Source organism: Anomaloglossus baeobatrachus, chromosome 3 (assembly GCF_048569485.1).
Source record: "Anomaloglossus baeobatrachus isolate aAnoBae1 chromosome 3, aAnoBae1.hap1, whole genome shotgun sequence".
In the NCBI taxonomy this organism is placed as follows: Eukaryota; Metazoa; Chordata; class Amphibia; order Anura; family Aromobatidae; genus Anomaloglossus; species Anomaloglossus baeobatrachus.
The window spans coordinates 591,933,649-591,951,217 of record NC_134355.1 but is presented as its reverse complement, the minus strand read 5'-3'; the positions used below and the strand labels follow the sequence as shown (position 1 = coordinate 591,951,217).

Genomic DNA, 17,569 nt, shown 5'->3' with positions numbered 1-17,569 from the left:
CCGGTGGGCGTGTCTATACTGTGAAGTGAAATAAATAATTAAATAATTAAAAAAAACGGCGTGCGGTCCCCCCCAATTTTAAAACCAGCCAGATAAAGCCATACGGCTGAAGGCTGGTATTCTCAGGATGGGGAGCTCCACATTATGGGGAGCCCCCCAGCCTAACAATATCAGCCAACAGCCCCCCAGAATTGCCGCATACATTAGATGCGACAGTTCTGGGACTGTACCCGGCTCTTCCCGATTTGCCCTGGTGCGTTGGCACATCGGGGTAATAAAGAGTTATTGGCAGCAAAAAGCTGCCAATAAGTCCTAGATTAATCATGTCAGGCGTTTCCCCGAGATACCTTCCATGATTAATCTGTAAGTGACAGTAAATAAACACACACACCCGAAAAAATCCTTTATTAGAAATAAAAAACACAAACATATACCCTGGTTAACCACTTTAATAAGCCCAAAAAAGCCCTCCATGTCCGGCGTAATCCAGGATGGTCCAGCGTCGCTTCCAGCTCTGCTGCATGAAGGTGACCGGAGCAGCAGCAGACACAGCCGCTCCTGTCTCCTCCACGCAGCAAATGAAGACAGCCGCGCGATCAGCTGAGCTGTCACTGAGGTTACCCGCTGTCACTGGATCCAGCGGTGGCCGCGGGTAACCTCAGTGACAGCTCAGCTGATTGCGCTACTCACCGCCACTCCTGTCAGCTCCACGCAGCAACTGAGGTGAGTAGCGCGATCAGCTGAGCTGTCACTGAGGTTACCCGCGGCCACCGCTGGATCCAGTGACAGCGGGTAACCTCAGTGACAGCTCAGCTGATCGCGCGGCTGTCTTCATTTGCTGCGTGGAGGAGACAGAAGCGGCGGTGTCTTCAGCAGCTCCGGTCACCTCCATGCAGCAGAACTGGAAGCGACGCTGGAGGTCCGTGGATTACGCCGGACATGAGGGCTTTTTCGGGCTTATTAAAGTGGTTAACCAGGGTATATGTTTGTGTTTTTTATTTCTAATAAAGGATTTTTTCGGGTGTGTGTGTTTATTTACTGTCACTTACAGATTAATCATGGAAGGTTTCTCGTGGAGACGCCTGACATGATTAATCTAGGACTTATTGGCAGCTTTGGGTTGCCAATAACTCCTTATTACCCCGATTTGCCAACGCACCAGGGCAAATCGGGAAGAGCCGGGTACAGTCCCAGAACTGTCGCATCTAATGTATGCGGCAATTCTGGGCGGCTGTTGGCTGATATTGTTAGGCTGGGGGGCTCCCCATAACGTGGAGCTCCCCATCCTGAGAATACCAGCCTTCACCTGTATGGCTTTATCTGGCTGGTTTTAAAATTGGGGGGGACCGCACGCCGTTTTTTTTTAATTATTTAATTATTTATTTCACTTCACAGTATAGACACGCCCACCGGCTGCTGTGATTGGGTGCAGTGAGACACCTGTCACTCAGCGTGGGGGCGTGTCTCACTGCAACCAATCATAGGCGCCGGTGGGCGGGGAAACCAGGGAATACGAGATTGTTTAATGGGCGGCCGGCTTTTTCAACATAGTAAAAGCCGCCGGAGCAGTGTGAATGCCGTGCAGCGCCGCGCGGGGATCGGGGATCGGTGAGTATGAGAGAGGGGGTAAGAGGGATAGCTTGACGTGGACAGAGAGACAGGGACAGAGATAGTGACCGACTGACAGAGATTAGTGAATGACAGACATTGTAAGGCGCTTCAGAACGCAGCTTTTCAGCTGCGCTCGGAAGCAGGCCTTTTTTAAGCTGCGGTGCAGAAGGCACACCTGCGCACATAGCATCAGACATCAAAATCGTATGAGGGATGTCACACGTTTCAATTGACTAGGTTCGTGCAACAAAACGTTCAATTCTAGACAAAGATAGGATGTGTTTGCGATCAACGGTTTTGCGTTCAATCATGATCGCACGTAGATGTCACACGCAGATACCTCCCAAACCTTGAACCTTGATGTCACACGCAGATACCTTGAACAAATAGAGGGTGAAATGCTGGAAAAAATTGAAAAGGCAGCTAATAATAATAATCGGGTTCTTATTATGGGGGATTTCAACTATCCAGACATACAGTGGGACATAGAAACTTCTGGTTGTGCTAAAAGCTGTAAATTCTTATCTACCATTCAAGACCATTTCCTCTCTCAGATGGTAGATGAACCGACGAGGGGAGATAATTTGCTAGATTTGGTCCTGTCAAATAGACCGGATACAATTTCAGATCTACAGGTCCGGGAGCACTTGGGCACCAGCGATCATAATATGGTAAGCTTCAACGTAATATTCAATAGAACATTTCAAAGGGGAAATGCTAAAACCTGGAATTTTAGGAAAGCTGATTTCAACAAATTAAGGGAAGAGCTTAAATGTGTAGATTGGGACAAAGTCATGGTAACTGGGGATACTGAACATAAATGGGGAAAGTTTAAGGATATATTGCTAGAGTCCTGTAAAAAACTTATACCCTCTGGTAATAAAACGTCCCGGAATAAAAAGAAACCACTATGGATAAATAAGACTGTACAAAGTATAATAAAACAAAAACAAAGGGCGTTTAACATCTTGAAGGCTGAGAAAACAGAAATAGCATTGCAGGAGTACAAAGATATCAATAGGCAATGCAAAAAAGAAATCAAACAAGCAAAACTAGCTACTGAAACAAAAATCGCCAATGACATTAAAATAAATCCCAAAATCTTTTATAAATACATTAATGCCAAAAGGAAAACAAAGGATAGTATTGGCCCCTTAAAATATAATAACAAGTTAGTTATAGAGGACAAACAAAAGACTGAGATATTAAATAGGTATTTCTCATCTGTGTTCACCAAGGAACTGACTGTACCAGGGATCATTCAGCAAGTGAAAAATCAAAGTTCACCACCCGATATAATTAATTTAACACAAGAAAAAGTACGCCTACGTCTGAGTAAATTAAACATTGACAAATCCCCAGGGCCAGATGGCATTCATCCACGAATATTGAGGGAATTGAGCTCCGTAATTGACAGACCGCTGTATCTCATCTTTTTAGACTCGCTTGTAACAGGGTTGGTGCCTCAGGATTGGAGGATTGCTGATGTGGTACCGATATTTAAGAAAGGTAAGAGGGTAGATCCAGGCAACTACCGTCCAGTAAGCCTGACATCAGTAGTATGCAAAGTTTTTGAAGGCATTTTAAGGGATGACATGCAAAAATATGTTGCAGAAAATAATATAATAACTGACAGACAGCATGGATTCATGAAAGATAAGTCGTGTCTAACCAACCTGTTGGGGTTCTATGAGGGGGTAAGTGCAAACCTGGATATTGGTAATGCAGCTGATGTGATTTATTTGGACTTTGCAAAGGCATTTGATACTGTACCACATAATAGGCTTATACTAAAGCTCCAGAAGCAAGGACTGGGGGAAACTATATGCAACTGGGTAAGGAATTGGCTAAATGATAGGAAACAAAGAGTAGTCATAAATGGAACATTCTCTAAATGGGCCATAGTCAGCAGTGGGGTGCCGCAGGGATCTGTGCTAGGACCAATTCTTTTTAATCTCTTTATTAATGACCTTGTGGATGGGATTGATAGTAAAGTGTCAGTCTTTGCTGATGACACCAAACTATGTAGGATATTAAAAACTGACCTTGATAGTATAATATTACAAAAAGATCTGGATAAGATGTCAGAATGGGCAGATACTTGGCAAATGAGATTTAATGTTGATAAATGTAAAGTAATGCACCTAGGACGGAGTAATCCTATAACTGCGTATACATTAAATGGAAGTAAAATCGGGACTACAGAACAGGAGAAGGACTTGGGTATTCTCATTACAAATAAGCTGAGCAGCAGCACTCAATGTCAAGCAGCAGCTGCAAAAGCAAACAAGATTCTAGGGTGTATAAAAAGAGAGATTAGATCCCGCGATCCCAACGTATTATTACCCCTCTATAAATCACTTGTAAGGCCAGATCTGGAATATGGGATCCAGTTTTGGACTCCACATTTTAAAAAGGACATTCAGATGTTAGAGTCAGTTCAAAGGCAGGCAACTAGACTACTACAAGGAATGGAAGGCCTCCCATATGATGACAGGTTGAAAAAGTTAGATATGTTTAGCTTATAAAAAAGACGTCTCAGAGGAGATCTCATTTATATGTATAAATATATGTGTGGTCAATATAAAGGACTGGCACATGACTTATTTCTTCCGAAGACAATACTAAGGACCAGGGGGCACTCACTGCGAGTGGAAGAAAAGCGATTCCGACAGCTAAATAGGAAAGGGTTCTTTACAGTTAGAGGAGTCAGACTGTGGAATGCCCTACCACAAGAGGTAGTAATGGCAGATACTATAACAGCTTTCAAAAAAGGGCTGGATGATTTCCTCAGTGCACACAACATTGTTGGTTATAAATGAATTAGTGACCAAATGTAGAACTGGTGGAGGAAGGTTGAACTAGATGGACCTAGGTCTTTTTTCAACCTTAGTAACTATGTAACTATGTAACAAACGATGCCGGATGTGCGTCACTTACAACTTGACTTTAACGATGGATTGTGAGATATATTGAAGCGGTAAAGCGGGCTTAAGGAAACATGTGACACCAAAGCAGGTTACTCTGAGGAACTGTTTACCAAACCCTTTGACCTTTCTTGCCTCTCACCGCGCAACACCACCAACGCAGGTGAGGCCATTGTGTGCAGTGATGCACAGATCCTTGAGCACCCAAGGCCAGAAGAAAGCCATGTTGTTGGCCGTGACATGTTGGGCAATCAGGTGGAAGTGTTGGAGGATGATGAGATACAGTTGCCCTCAGGTCAGCCTGAAACCTCCATTCCCAAAGATAATGACCTTCAGGAATTTGAAGATGACCTGATCGATGATGAGTTGACTGATCCAACATGGACGGGTGGCATGGATTGCGAAAGCAGCAGTGCAGAGGAACATGTGGCCATAGTTCGCAAAAAGACTGTAAGACATATGGTTTCGACCACTGCCAGAGGTCAATCAACTGTGCACATGACACCACCACCTGTGGCATCTGAGAGTCCAAGGGTCCATGCACTACCTGTGGCATCTCAGAGTCCAAGGGTCTATGCACCACCCATGCCATCTCAGAGTCCAAGGGTCCATGGTGCGATTGTGTAGGAGTCCTTCAGACCAAACGGTTACCATTTGTCAAATCTGTCAGACCAAGCTTAGCAGAGGCAGAAATACTTCTAGCTTGGGCACCTCCAGCATGAGAAACCATATGTTATCCAAGCACACCACTAGGTGTTTGACAGCTCTAGGTGAAAAACATTATTTCCAGACTCAAAACTCTGCCACTTCCCCTGGGCTGCCTGCTTCCCAAACTAGTGTGCAAGAAAGTGGCGCTGATGCCTCCTTTTCCCAACCTGATGTTGGCCAAACTCAATCATCAACGACCACATCAGCTTTGATATCCCAGTGTTCCATTCATTTATCCTTACCACAGACCTTCGAAAAGAAGCGAAAATACTCCATTACGCACCCAAGGGCAGAAACCATAACTGCACACATTGAACGATTGGTAGCCCTTGAGATGTTGCTGTATCGGCTTGTGGGAACAGAGGCTTTCCGCGACCTTTTGGCGGTGTTAGAACATCAGTACTCTGTGCCTAGCCGCCACTATTTTTCTCGTTGTGCCGTCCCCGCGCTTCACAACCACGTGTCCATAAACATCAAATGGGCTCTCACCAACGCCATAACAGGGAAGGTCCACCTAACCACAGACACGTGGACAAGCAGAAGTGGACAGGGACGCTACATCTCACTGACGGCATACTGGGTGAACCTGGTGGCGGCTGGTACAGAGTCTGAGCCGGCAACATCCCATATAGTTTCCACACCCAGAATAGCGGGGCCCACTTCAATCACAGTTTCAGTAGCCTCCTATGCAGCAACAACTCCCTCCTCCTCCTACTCTTCATCTGGCTCCTATGCATCCTCCTCAACATCAACTGGTGTACAACCATCGACATCATTCCCCAGCTGGGATCTCTGCAGCACTGCTTCGGCTAAGCGGCAACATGCTCTACTGAAGCTCATCTGTATCGGTGACAAATCGCACATGGCATCTGAGCTATTGAAAGCAATAACTGAGGAGACAGATGAATGGCTTGAGCTGTTGGACCTCCGTCCAGGGATGGTAGTGTGCGATAATGGTCGTAATCTGGTGGCGGCTTTAAAGCTTGTAAAGCTTGTACACGTTCCTTGTATGGCCCACGTTGTAAATTTAGTAGTTCAGCACTTTCTGAAGAAATACCCTGGGATACCAGACCTACTTACCAAGGTACGACATATTAGCCGCCATTTCCGCAAGTCATCTCCCTCTTTTGCTGGCCTGGCAGTGCTGCAGCAGCGCTTACACTTGCCTCATCACAGACTAATATGTGACCTCCCTATGAGATGGAATTCAACCTATCAAATGTTGGCCAGGATCCATGAGCAGTAGAAGGCAGTATCCCAATTCCAGCTGGAACATGCCCGTCAGACGCAGTTGCCAGACATTAGTACTGCCGAGTGGGTGTGGATTGCAGATATTTGTCAGGTCTTGGAGAATTTTGATTACTGTACCAACATTGTGAGCAGTGAGGATGTTGTTATCAGCATTACCATTCCACTGATTTGTTTATTGAAACGCTCTCTGGATGGTTTGACTGACCAAAGTGTTCATGCACCCGAGTTGTCTGTGGATCCAGACTTCACAATGGTTGCTAGTAATCCACACAACCTCGGCCAACAAGCTCAGGCCACCTTTGCTCAGCATCATGAGGATGAGGAGGATGATGAAGAACAGGAATGCTTTGAAGTTGGTAACCAAGGGATTGACAACGCAAGCTTCAGGGGTGTCCAGCATGGATGGCCTGAGGAGGAGCAGGAGGAGGAGAGAGAGACTGAGGAGGAGAGGAGGTTTAGGGAGACAGAATGTATACTTAGCAGTGACACACAAAGGTTTCCAGTTCGGAGTCTGGGACACATGTCACAGTTCATGTCACACTGCCTTTCTCATGACTGTCGGCTAGCCCACATTTTGTCAGACAACAAATACTGGTTATGTACCTTCCTTGACCCACGCTACAAAGACACATTTGCTTCGCTGCTTGTGGAGGCAAATAAGGATTGTACTACGGAAACAGTCAAGAGGGCTGTAGTGGAGCAGTTGATGAAACGATTACCCTCAGATCATGCTGGAATCAGAGGTAGCGTGTCATCTCACGCAACAGGATTACAAAAGAGGGCTACGCATAGTAGGAGAAACACAGGCGGGGGACTAATGTGCCAAAACTGGTCCATTTTCCACAAACTGTCAACTGCGAATCAGATAACGGTTGGGGGAACGATGACAAGGAGGGAACAGTTAAGTAAGATGGTGAGTGACTATGTAGGTGACCATATCAGCGTGCTTTCAGAGTCTACTGTTCCCTTTAACTATTGGATTTCCAAGCTCAACACTTGGCCAGACCTCACGTTATATGCTTTGGAAGTGCTAGCTTGCCCTGCTGCGAGTGTGTTGTCTGAGCGTGTTTTCAGCTCAGCGGTGTCAATAATAACAGATAGTCGCACACGACTATCCACGGAAAGTGCAGACAGTTTGACGATGATCAAAATGAACCATAGATGGTTTGCCAGAGAGTATCTCAGGCTGCCTGTTAACAACACCCAATAATAAGTGTAGCCCCAAAATTTGGATTTCTTAAGTTCAAATAAGTTCCATTGTTTCTCATTCAAGACTATTTTGTCTTTTATCATCTAATGACACCGCATGGCTAATCTAACTTGTTATGTTGCTGCGATGTAATTGTTTGGCCCAATCACCCAGAGCAAAATTTTTCAAGCCTTTGTACATTATGCACTGGCACAAGCACTGTCGAGGCTACACTGTCTAGAACAATTGGTCAGGCAGTCTCTATTTGTGTTCTGTATTGATGCTGTGCTCCACGGTGTATTACACATGGCCCCCTGCAAAATCATTTTTTTTTAGCTCCTTGGCATGTTATGCCCTGTTGCTTATCCTACCATTTTTTTTTAAAATAAGCTGTTGGGAGAACCTTATGATGCTTTGCTACATGGTGTCTGAACCACTGCACTCTAGGAGAACTGAATTTATTAAACTTCTTGGCATGTCATGCCCTGTTGCCTATGCTATCAATTTTTTTTTAAAAAAGCTGTTGGGAGTACCTACTGATGCAGTGCTCCATGGTGTCTGAACCATTATCCCCTGGGGAAACTGAATTTTTTTAAATCCTCGGTGTTAGCTAGTGGAATAAATCCTGAGTTCCAGAGTGAAACAACTGACACTTCCCCTGGGCTGCCTGCTTCCCAAACTGGTGTGCAAGAAGGTGGCGCTGATGCCTCCTTCTCCCAACCTGTTGTTGGCCAAACTCAATCATTAACGACCGCAACCGCTTTAGGTGTCCCAGCGTTCTGTTCAGTTGTCCTTACAACAGACCTTTGAAAAGAAGCGAAAATACCCTGTTACGCACCCAAGGGCAGAAACCGTAACTGCACACATTGCACGATTGATAGCCCTTGAGATGTTGCCATATCGGCTTGTGGGAACAGAGGCTTTCCGCGACCTTTTGGCGGTGTTAGAAACTGAAATTATTAAACATTTTGGCATGTTATGCCCTGTTGCAAATCCTAACAATTTTTTTTTAAAAAAGCTGTTGGGAGTACCTTGTGATGCTTTGCTACATGGTGTCTGAACCATTACCCCCTAGGGGAACTGAATTTATTAAACGTCTTGGCGTGTTATGCCCTGTTGCTTATCCTACCAATTTTTTTTAAAAAAAAAGCTGTTGGGAGCGATGTCACACGGCAGGCGGCCAATAGAAGCAGAGGGGCGGAGATGAGCGGGACGTAAACATCCCACCCACCTCCTTCCATCCGCATTGGCGGCGGGACGCAGGTAAGGAGATGTTCCTCGCTCCTGCGGCTTCACACACAGCGATGTGTGCTGCCGCAGGAACGAGGAACAACGTCGTATCTCCTATTGGTGCGACATTATGAAAATGTCCGACACTACACAGATCACCGATTTACGACGCTTTTGCGATCGTTTATCGGTGCATCTAGGCTTTACACGTTGCGACATCGTTACTGGCTCCGGATGTGCGTCACTTTCGATTTGACCCCGACGATATCGCAGTAGCGATGTCGCAGCGTGCAAAGTACCCCTTAGTGTTCAACTCGGATGTTTAGGTTTCGAAATCTAAAAAAGTAAACTCCTCCTGTTTAATTAGCATAAGTATTTCTCGCACTCAGGGCTTTGGGGTACTCAGTCCCAGGCCTGGTTTCACTGGGAAGTGTCACGGGTGTCATGGCCGGTGCCCGGTTCCGTGACCCTGCGGGTCGCTTTTAAAATGGGAGTATATACAGAGATTATTAATAAAGTTTTTGTCATGACGACACTTGCGGGTGCAGCTATATAGGTGGAGTCGCTGCTGCACAGTCTCGCTGGGGCTGATATTAATGGCAGCCTGGTTTTTGGGGCCCTCTGCAAGTAGGGCCAGGCCCCAGGGGATAGATGATGGTGGTTTTTGTTTATGTCTGTTAATAATACGGAAAGAAGGTAGGCCACCCAAGGGATTGCAATGTAACTGGTTCTTTACTCACAGAGATGTTGCTTGCAACCCGATGGAGGCTGGTCCTCACCACTGGTCCCCTTAGTTCCAGTGCCGATGTGGTGACATGGTGGCTTACTTTCCCTACACCTGTCACTGGTTGGTGTGTCCCTGTGGCTTGGAGCGTCTGGGGGTCCCCTCCTGGTTGTCCTTCAGTCTTAGTCCGTACGGCAGGTAACTTGAACCCTGTTGAGTCAGATCTCTGTTCTGGTTCCCAGGCTCTCCCGTCGCTACTGTGCCCTGGACTTTATGGTCCTGGATGGTCCCCTCACCGTGCAGAGTTTATCAGGTCTGCCTGGAGCGTTTACCTGACCTAGGGCTCTGCACCCCGTCTGTGCTATGGTTCCAAGAGTACTCCGCCGTACTGCCTTGGCAACCACACGCCTGAGCCTGACAGGTCACTGCTACACCCTCCCGTCAGTACCATTATGTCTGTCTCCTTTCACCTCCACTTACTGACTCTCTGAACCCTCCTCCCTGGTTGTCGTCTAGTGAACTGGATCGGTTCCACCCCTATGTGGCCATTCATTGGGTCCAACCCTACCCCATCATCAGTTTTGGGGGGGAGAAAACAGGGATTGTATGAATGCTTTGGTGTGTCCGGCACTGGTCTTCTGAGTCCCTGGGGGAAGGCTCTGCATCTCTGACAGGATGCAGTTCCCTGTAGCTCCTGATGGCTCGGGGTGCTACACATTATAGAAACTATCACTTTGTCTGTGGAAGGACCTGTGTGAGGTTATACCCATGTGACCAGAAGGGGCGGGGCCTCAGCCACCAAAGCTGGATAACAGGTCACATGGGTATGACCTCACACAGGTCCTTCCACAGACAAAGTGAATCGTTTGTATAATGCTTATGCTAATTCTAACAGGGGGAGTGGATAACTATGAATATATGATGTGCTCCAGTGCAACTGTCACTCAACAAGCAGCTAATTTTATAAACTTTACTTTCTTGGATTTCAAAACATATACACCCTAGCTGACCACTACAGGTACAGTATGCATAGAATCAGCCTGATAGTGCCAGTATAGCACTGGCTTTAGCTTACATACGAGAATCCTGGTGATGGGTTCCCTTTAAACATAAAGATATGTCTGAAATGCATATGAAAATGACAGGATTACTGTTTGAACTGTATTTAGAATGTTTTTAATTCACTAAAATAAAAATGATGGTATCCTTTTACTCTGACTCTGCTTGAAAACTTTGTACTTTGCCATTTTTACAGCACATTTAACACAGTGAAAGCAAAACTCAGAAAACAATGGTAGAAATCCCGGCTGGGCTGAGATATAAACCACTTCAGACTACAGGCTGTAGAGACCATAGCAGCAGGGGAAGAAGAAGAGATAAGGGATTTTTTTGTTTTTTAATTCAATGAGTATTTAGTGGGGCCATTATACTGTTTTGAGGGCTATGTAGGGGGGCATCATATTGTTTGGAGAGCATTGTGGAGACCATCAAACTGGAGCACTATATGGGGGGCAATGAAACTATTTGGAGGGCTATTTAAGGGGCCATCATACCATTTGGAGGGCTAATTGGGGGGAATAATACTATTTGGAGGGTCATTATACAATTTGTAGGGCTAGGTGGGGCGATTTTATTATTTGGAGGTCTATGTAAGGGATATTATACTATTTGAAGGTTTATATAAGGTGACATCATACCATTTGGGGGTCATCAAACCGCTGGAAGGGCTATTTGGGGAGTCATCATACTATTTAGTTGGCTATTTGGGGACAATCATACTATTTGGGGGGCCATAATACTATTTGGATGACCATTATACTATTTGTAGGGCTAGGTGGGGGCCATTTTATTATTTGGAGGACTATGTAAGGGATATTATACTATTTGGAGGCTTATATAAGGGGACATCATACCATTTGAAGGGCTATTTGGGGGTCATCAAACTATTTGGGGGCCAAAATATTATTTGGATTGCCACTATACTATTCAGAGGGCTATGTAGGGGGCCATTATACTATTTGGAGGGCTATATGGGTTCCATTATACTGCTTGTAGGGCTGTGTGTGGGTGAATTATACTGTTTGTATTGCTGTGGGGGCTCTTATAGTGTTTGGAGGGCGATGTAAGAGGTCATTATATTGTTTAAAGGCCTAGTACTGGCCATCATACTGTATGAAGGGCCACTATACTGTACAAAAGGCCACTATGCTGTATGGAGAGCTGTTATACTGTATGGAAAACTATTATACTGTATGGGGGCTGTGTGGTGGCCATCATATTGTGTGGAGGGCTGGGTCAGTCCATCATATTGAGCTGGGGTCACTCTGGGTGTATTATACTTTGTACTGTATAATACCTCTCCAATACTGTATACTTTATGGGGGCCATGAGAGGGGTATATAAGTGTGTGGGAACACTAAGGGGCTTCTTATCTTTTGGAGGGCTATTTGGAGGGTCATTATACTATTTGGGGGGTCATCATACTACTTTGAGGGTCATTATACTGTATGTAGGGGCAATGTGCGGGCAATTGTACTATTTAGAGGGCTAGACCATATACTGTTTAAAGGCTGTGTATGGGCCAATTATACTGTGGGAATGGCCATAGGGAGGCCATTATAATATTTGGATGGATGTGTGGGGCTATTATACTGTTCGTAGTGCTGTGGGGGTCATTATAGTGGTTGAAGGACTATGTGAGGGGAAATTAAACCATATGCAGGGCCACTATACTGTAAGGAGGGCCACTGCTGTACGGAGGGCTATTATACTGTGTGGAAGACCATTTATACTGCATGGAGAACTGTGTGGGGGCCATCATATTGTGTGAAGGGCTGGGTCCAGCCGTTATACTGTGTTGAGTGACTGGGAGGGTTATTTACTTTGCAGGGGTGTACGGTAGGGTCAGCATACTGTGCCTGTTGAAGGTACTGTGGATGAATTCACAATGGGGATATCTTTCCTGTATATGAGGAGCAATTATAATGGCATCATACTTTATAGGGGCCATGAGAGTGGTACCCTAGTGGGTGGGAATACTAAGGGGGCTTCTTTGGGAGCAACATTGTGGCATATGATTTTTGTGACCCCAATGAATATTAATTATCTTTCTTTTTTTTGGGGGGTGGGATTAGGACTGCTATGAGGCCCAATGATATTCCATATTGACCGCAAGCCATGGAGCCACTGAAGAGACACCTTCAGAAGAGGCAACTGACATATTCCATGCACAGGTGGGGTGCCCCCATGGTTTACCATAGAGAGATGCAGTAGTAGACTAGTTTACATTTAGACACATTAACTATATCACTGTTAGTAAAAATTAGATGCCGAGCACTTTACCTTCAAATACCAGGAATGCAGTGGTGTGTCAGCATACACTTCCTCGAAAACCAGAGGAAAGAAGTAAATGTTCCTCAGGGATGAAAGCACGGAGAAATGTCTCCTCACCGTTTCTTCAATGTTGGTGTTATTTAATCCTTTCATGAAGAAGGCCACTGGTCGGTTCTTGTACACACGAGCTGCTGATTCTATGGCACATAACACTAATGCAGGGGGTTGCATTCTATCTGATGTTTCCACTAATATGATCCCATCACCATTTTTTAATACTTCAGATGGAGACTTGAGAGTAATTGAACTGGATGGTGTATTGATGGTGTCCTGTTCAGTTTTATTTGAACAACCATGTAAGGGAATGGATCCTTTACTCATTTGAAGAAATGATTCAATTTTATCTAATATTTTAGCTCGAGAGAAAAAAGACATATACGGAGAGATATTCTTTTTATTGATAGCATAATAGATGCCGATGGATTGCACTATAATCAAGAGCACGACTACCCTCAATAATTTTATCATTACTGAAGCGTATGTGGACAGACTGCAAAGCAAAAAGAAATGACAAAATAAGGTCATTAAAAATGTCTCAGTTAAAAAATAAACCATACAACACATACAGGAATGAAACAAATGACATCAAAATAAAGCAAATAATTATTTTAAAAACACCAATTTGACTTTTTAATTTGCAAACAAAAAGCAATCTAGAAATATGGAACATATTACAGAAATGAGTCTGTTCTTAGGAAACAAAAAGTTGTTGTTAACAGTACACTCTTTAAGGTCAGCAGTGGGGAGGATCTGTACTGTGATAATTGGGGACCACAAAGATCTATACTGTGAGAATTGGAGACCACAAGGATCTGTACTGTGAGAATTGGGGACCACAATGATCTGTACTGTGAGAACTGGGGACCACAAGGATCTATACTGTGAGAACTGGGGACCACAAGGATCTGTCCTGTGAGAATTAGGGACCACAAGGATCTATACTGTGAGAACTGGGGACCACAAGGATCTGTACTGTGAGAATTGGTGACCACAAGGATCTGTACTGTGAGAATTGGTGACCACAAGGATCTGTACTGTGAGAATTGGGGACCACAAGGATCTGTTCTAGGACCAATTTTTTTATCTCTTTATTAATGACCTTGTGGATGAGATTGAGAGTAAAGTGTCAGTCTTTGCTGATGACACAAAACTATGTAGAATAATAAAAAGTGAAGTTGACAGTGTAATACTACAAAATGATCTGTACAAAATGTCCACATGGGCGAATACATGGCAGATTAGCTTTAATGTTGATAAATATAGACCGTGGCTGGAGTAATCTTATTGCTAAAAATACGTTTGATGGAAATATACTCGGGACTACAGAACAGGAGAAGGACTCAAGTATTCTGGTTACAAATAAGCTGAGCAGCGGCACTCAACATCAAGAAGCAGCTGCAAAAGCAAACAGGATTTCAAGATGTACAAAAAGAGATAAAATCTTGTAATCCCAATGTATTGTTACCCCTCTATAGATCACTTGTAAGGCCATATCTGGAATATGAGGCCCAGTTTTAGTTTCCACTTTTTCAAAAAGGATAGTCAGGATTCAGAAAGAATCAGTTCAAAGGTGACAACTAAATTATTACAAGGGATGGAAAGCCTCTCATATGATGAGAGGATGAAAAAGTCAGGTTTGTTTAGCTTAGAAAAGAGATGTCTCAGAGTACATTACATTTATATGTATACATACAAGTATGGTCAATACGCGCCCTTGAAGCTCCATTCACCACAGAAGCAATGTACTTCATCCAGAGGTGTGGTATCCCATTTTAGGGTAAGGAGGAGGTCATAGGTCAGTTTACACATACACAGACACTTTTATCTAGCGGCACCCCATTAGACCACGGTTCTGACACAGCCAGCTTGGGGGTGGGGTTTAGTTGGTGGAAGGACACTGTAGAAGGTGAGGGAGTCGAGAGGTTGCAGCGGAGGAGACCTGTGGTCTGGAACTGGAGCAGCTCGACCCAGGCACAGGAGAGAAGGGGTCCTAGAGCCCACGGGAAGTGCGCCATATACCCATGGTCTCGTTCCACATATGACATACCAGAGTGGAGGGACTTGGCCGCAAATGGGGACCCGATCCCTAGGCTAGGGGAGAACAACCAACAGGCTCAACTAGTAAAACAGGAGTCTAAGGATACTGCAAGTACCGAAGCCAACCCCGCACATGAATCCCCTGGAAGGTGAACATTTAGAGACAAGGGACAGAGCTTCAAGCCACAAACACTGGCTCAGGGCACTGTGTGCGTAGGTGGGGGCAGGCGGGAGAGGCCAGTGCAGGGAAGCGACCATGGAAAGAACATAGAAGGGTGCACTGGTCTTGGCCTCCTAACTATCCGGGATTGTCTGGGGCCCATCACAGTGGAATCTAGCCCTCCAAAGGCGGTCACTGATTAGTCATGTTAACCTGGAACCCGTAACAATGAGTAAAAACCTTGGACTGCATCCTTGTTTTGCTCCGTTATTCGCCTATGCCTCCAACCCAGCACCCTGCTTTTACACACCATAGACTCCCCTTATCACTGGTGAGGACTACAACCCCTAACAGCCCTGGGGCCCAGCTCTACCTGTGGAGAGCTATTCCAACCCAGCTGCGTCACCATCTGCCACAGGGGACCTGTCTCGCAGCGTCGGCTATTTCTGGCCGAGTACCACAGGTGGCATCACGGACTATCTTCTCCGCTGTAAATAGCATCCCCCATTTAAAACTACACCGCTGGGGTCACGGAACCGGGCCTTGCCGCCGCGACATCCATCCACCCCAGAATGGGACTGACCCGGTAACCAGTGCCCCACGGCCCCAGTGGGCACGTCAAATACATAGGACTGACACATGACTTATTCCTTCCAAAGGCAATTCTAAGGACCAGGAAGCATTCATTACATGTGGAGGAAAGAGGGTTCTGGCAGCTAAATGGGAAAGGATTCTTTACAGTAAGAGCAGTCAGACTGTGGAATCTTCTAGGTAGTAATGACAGATACTATACCAGCATTTAAAAAAGGGCTTTTCTCTTAACAAATAGCATTGTAGGTTATAAATGATGTACCACTAGAAAATGTATAACTGGTGGTGAAATTTTGATCTTGAAGGAAGTATGTCATTTTTTCAACCTAAATAGAGGAGTTCAGATCTTATGAAGAAAACCTTTGCACTTCAATTATATTCATATCTAGGATATATTTTGTCTAATGTACTGTATATCATTAACCTGTTCATCCCCGAGTGATTTTTCATTTTTTCCAATTTTTTTTTTTGCACACCTTCTTCCAAGAGCCTTAACTTTTTTATTTTTCTGTCAATCTTGCCATTTAAAAAGTTATCTTTTTGCAGACCGAGTTGTGCTTTTAAATGAAACCATGCGTTTTACCATATAATGTACTGGAAAATGGCAAAAAAATTCCAAGTGCGGAAAAATTGCAAAAAAATTGTTTTTGGGATATTTTATTCATCATGTTTACTATATGGTGACACTGATGTGTCGGTGTGATGCCTCAGGTTGGTACGAGTTCATAGACACCAAACATATATACCGTAGGTTTACTTTTATCTAAGGGGTTAAAAAAGTTCACAAGTTTGTTCAAAAAAAGTGGTGCACATTTTGCGCCATTTTTTAAAACCAGTAGAGTTCTCTTTTTTTGGAATCTGGAGCTCATTGATGGTATATTTTTTGCATCTCGAGCTGATGTTTTTAATGGTACCATTATTGTGCAGACGCTACATTTTGATCGCTTGTTATTGCATTTTGAGCAAAATGTACGGCCACCAAAAAATGTAATTTTGGAGTTTGGACTTTTTTGCCGCTACTCTGTTTACCGATGAAATTAATTGATTTTGTTTTGATAGATTGGGCATTTCTAAACACGGCGTTACCAAATATGTATATATATTTTTTTATTTTTTTAGCCCTTTAATTTTTAATGGGACAAATGGGGGGTGATTTGAACTTTTAGGTTTTTACATTTTTTAAAAAAATGTTAAAACTTTTTAATTTTTTTTTCCTTTTACTAGTCTCTCTAGGGGGCTATAAGGATCAGCAGTCTGATCGCTTGATAATTTCATTAGATCATAGCTGCACAGCTCTGATCAGCTGAAATTCTGCTCTCCTATTACAGATGGTGCTCTGCCTGCAGTAAGAGGAAGGGAATCATGATAGCTACAGGAGTCATCACATGACCCTGTGCTACCATGGCAACCATCGGCTCCACGTAATCACATCACATGACTTCCGATGGGGGCGCGTGAGTTTGTGCTTACCTGGGCAGGCATTTACTTTGCGCTGTAACATTTTGAAAGCTTGATCTAAGGGGTTAACAGGTGCGAGTGGATTGTGGATCCATGCGTGCCTGATAGTCGCACATGTCAACTATTCAAATCAGCTGACATGTGCGGGACTTACCACTGGCTGCCCGCATCAGCCGATTGTGATTCCCCCGACATGAGCCCTGATGTACCCAGTACGTCATGTGTCGTGAAGAGGTTAATAAGGGGGTCATTTAGGTCTTTTATACCAACATATTTAACTAAATTAATTA

The 17,569-nt window shown here is 44.5% G+C and overlaps 1 protein-coding gene across 1 annotated transcript in view; it reads right to left on the bottom strand.

Annotated features, from left to right (window-relative positions):
- Nucleotides 1–13,219, bottom strand: part of LOC142296911 (alpha-1,4-N-acetylglucosaminyltransferase-like) — a 114,860-nt gene extending 101,641 nt beyond the window's left edge. Inside the window, exon 1 of the mRNA XM_075341024.1 lies at nt 12,983–13,219. Coding sequence (XP_075197139.1) covers nt 12,983–13,204 — 222 coding nt within the window. The 5' untranslated portion in view covers nt 13,205–13,219. The remainder of the gene's footprint in view (nt 1–12,982) is intronic.
- Between the last annotated feature and the right edge of the window lie 4,350 nt (nt 13,220–17,569).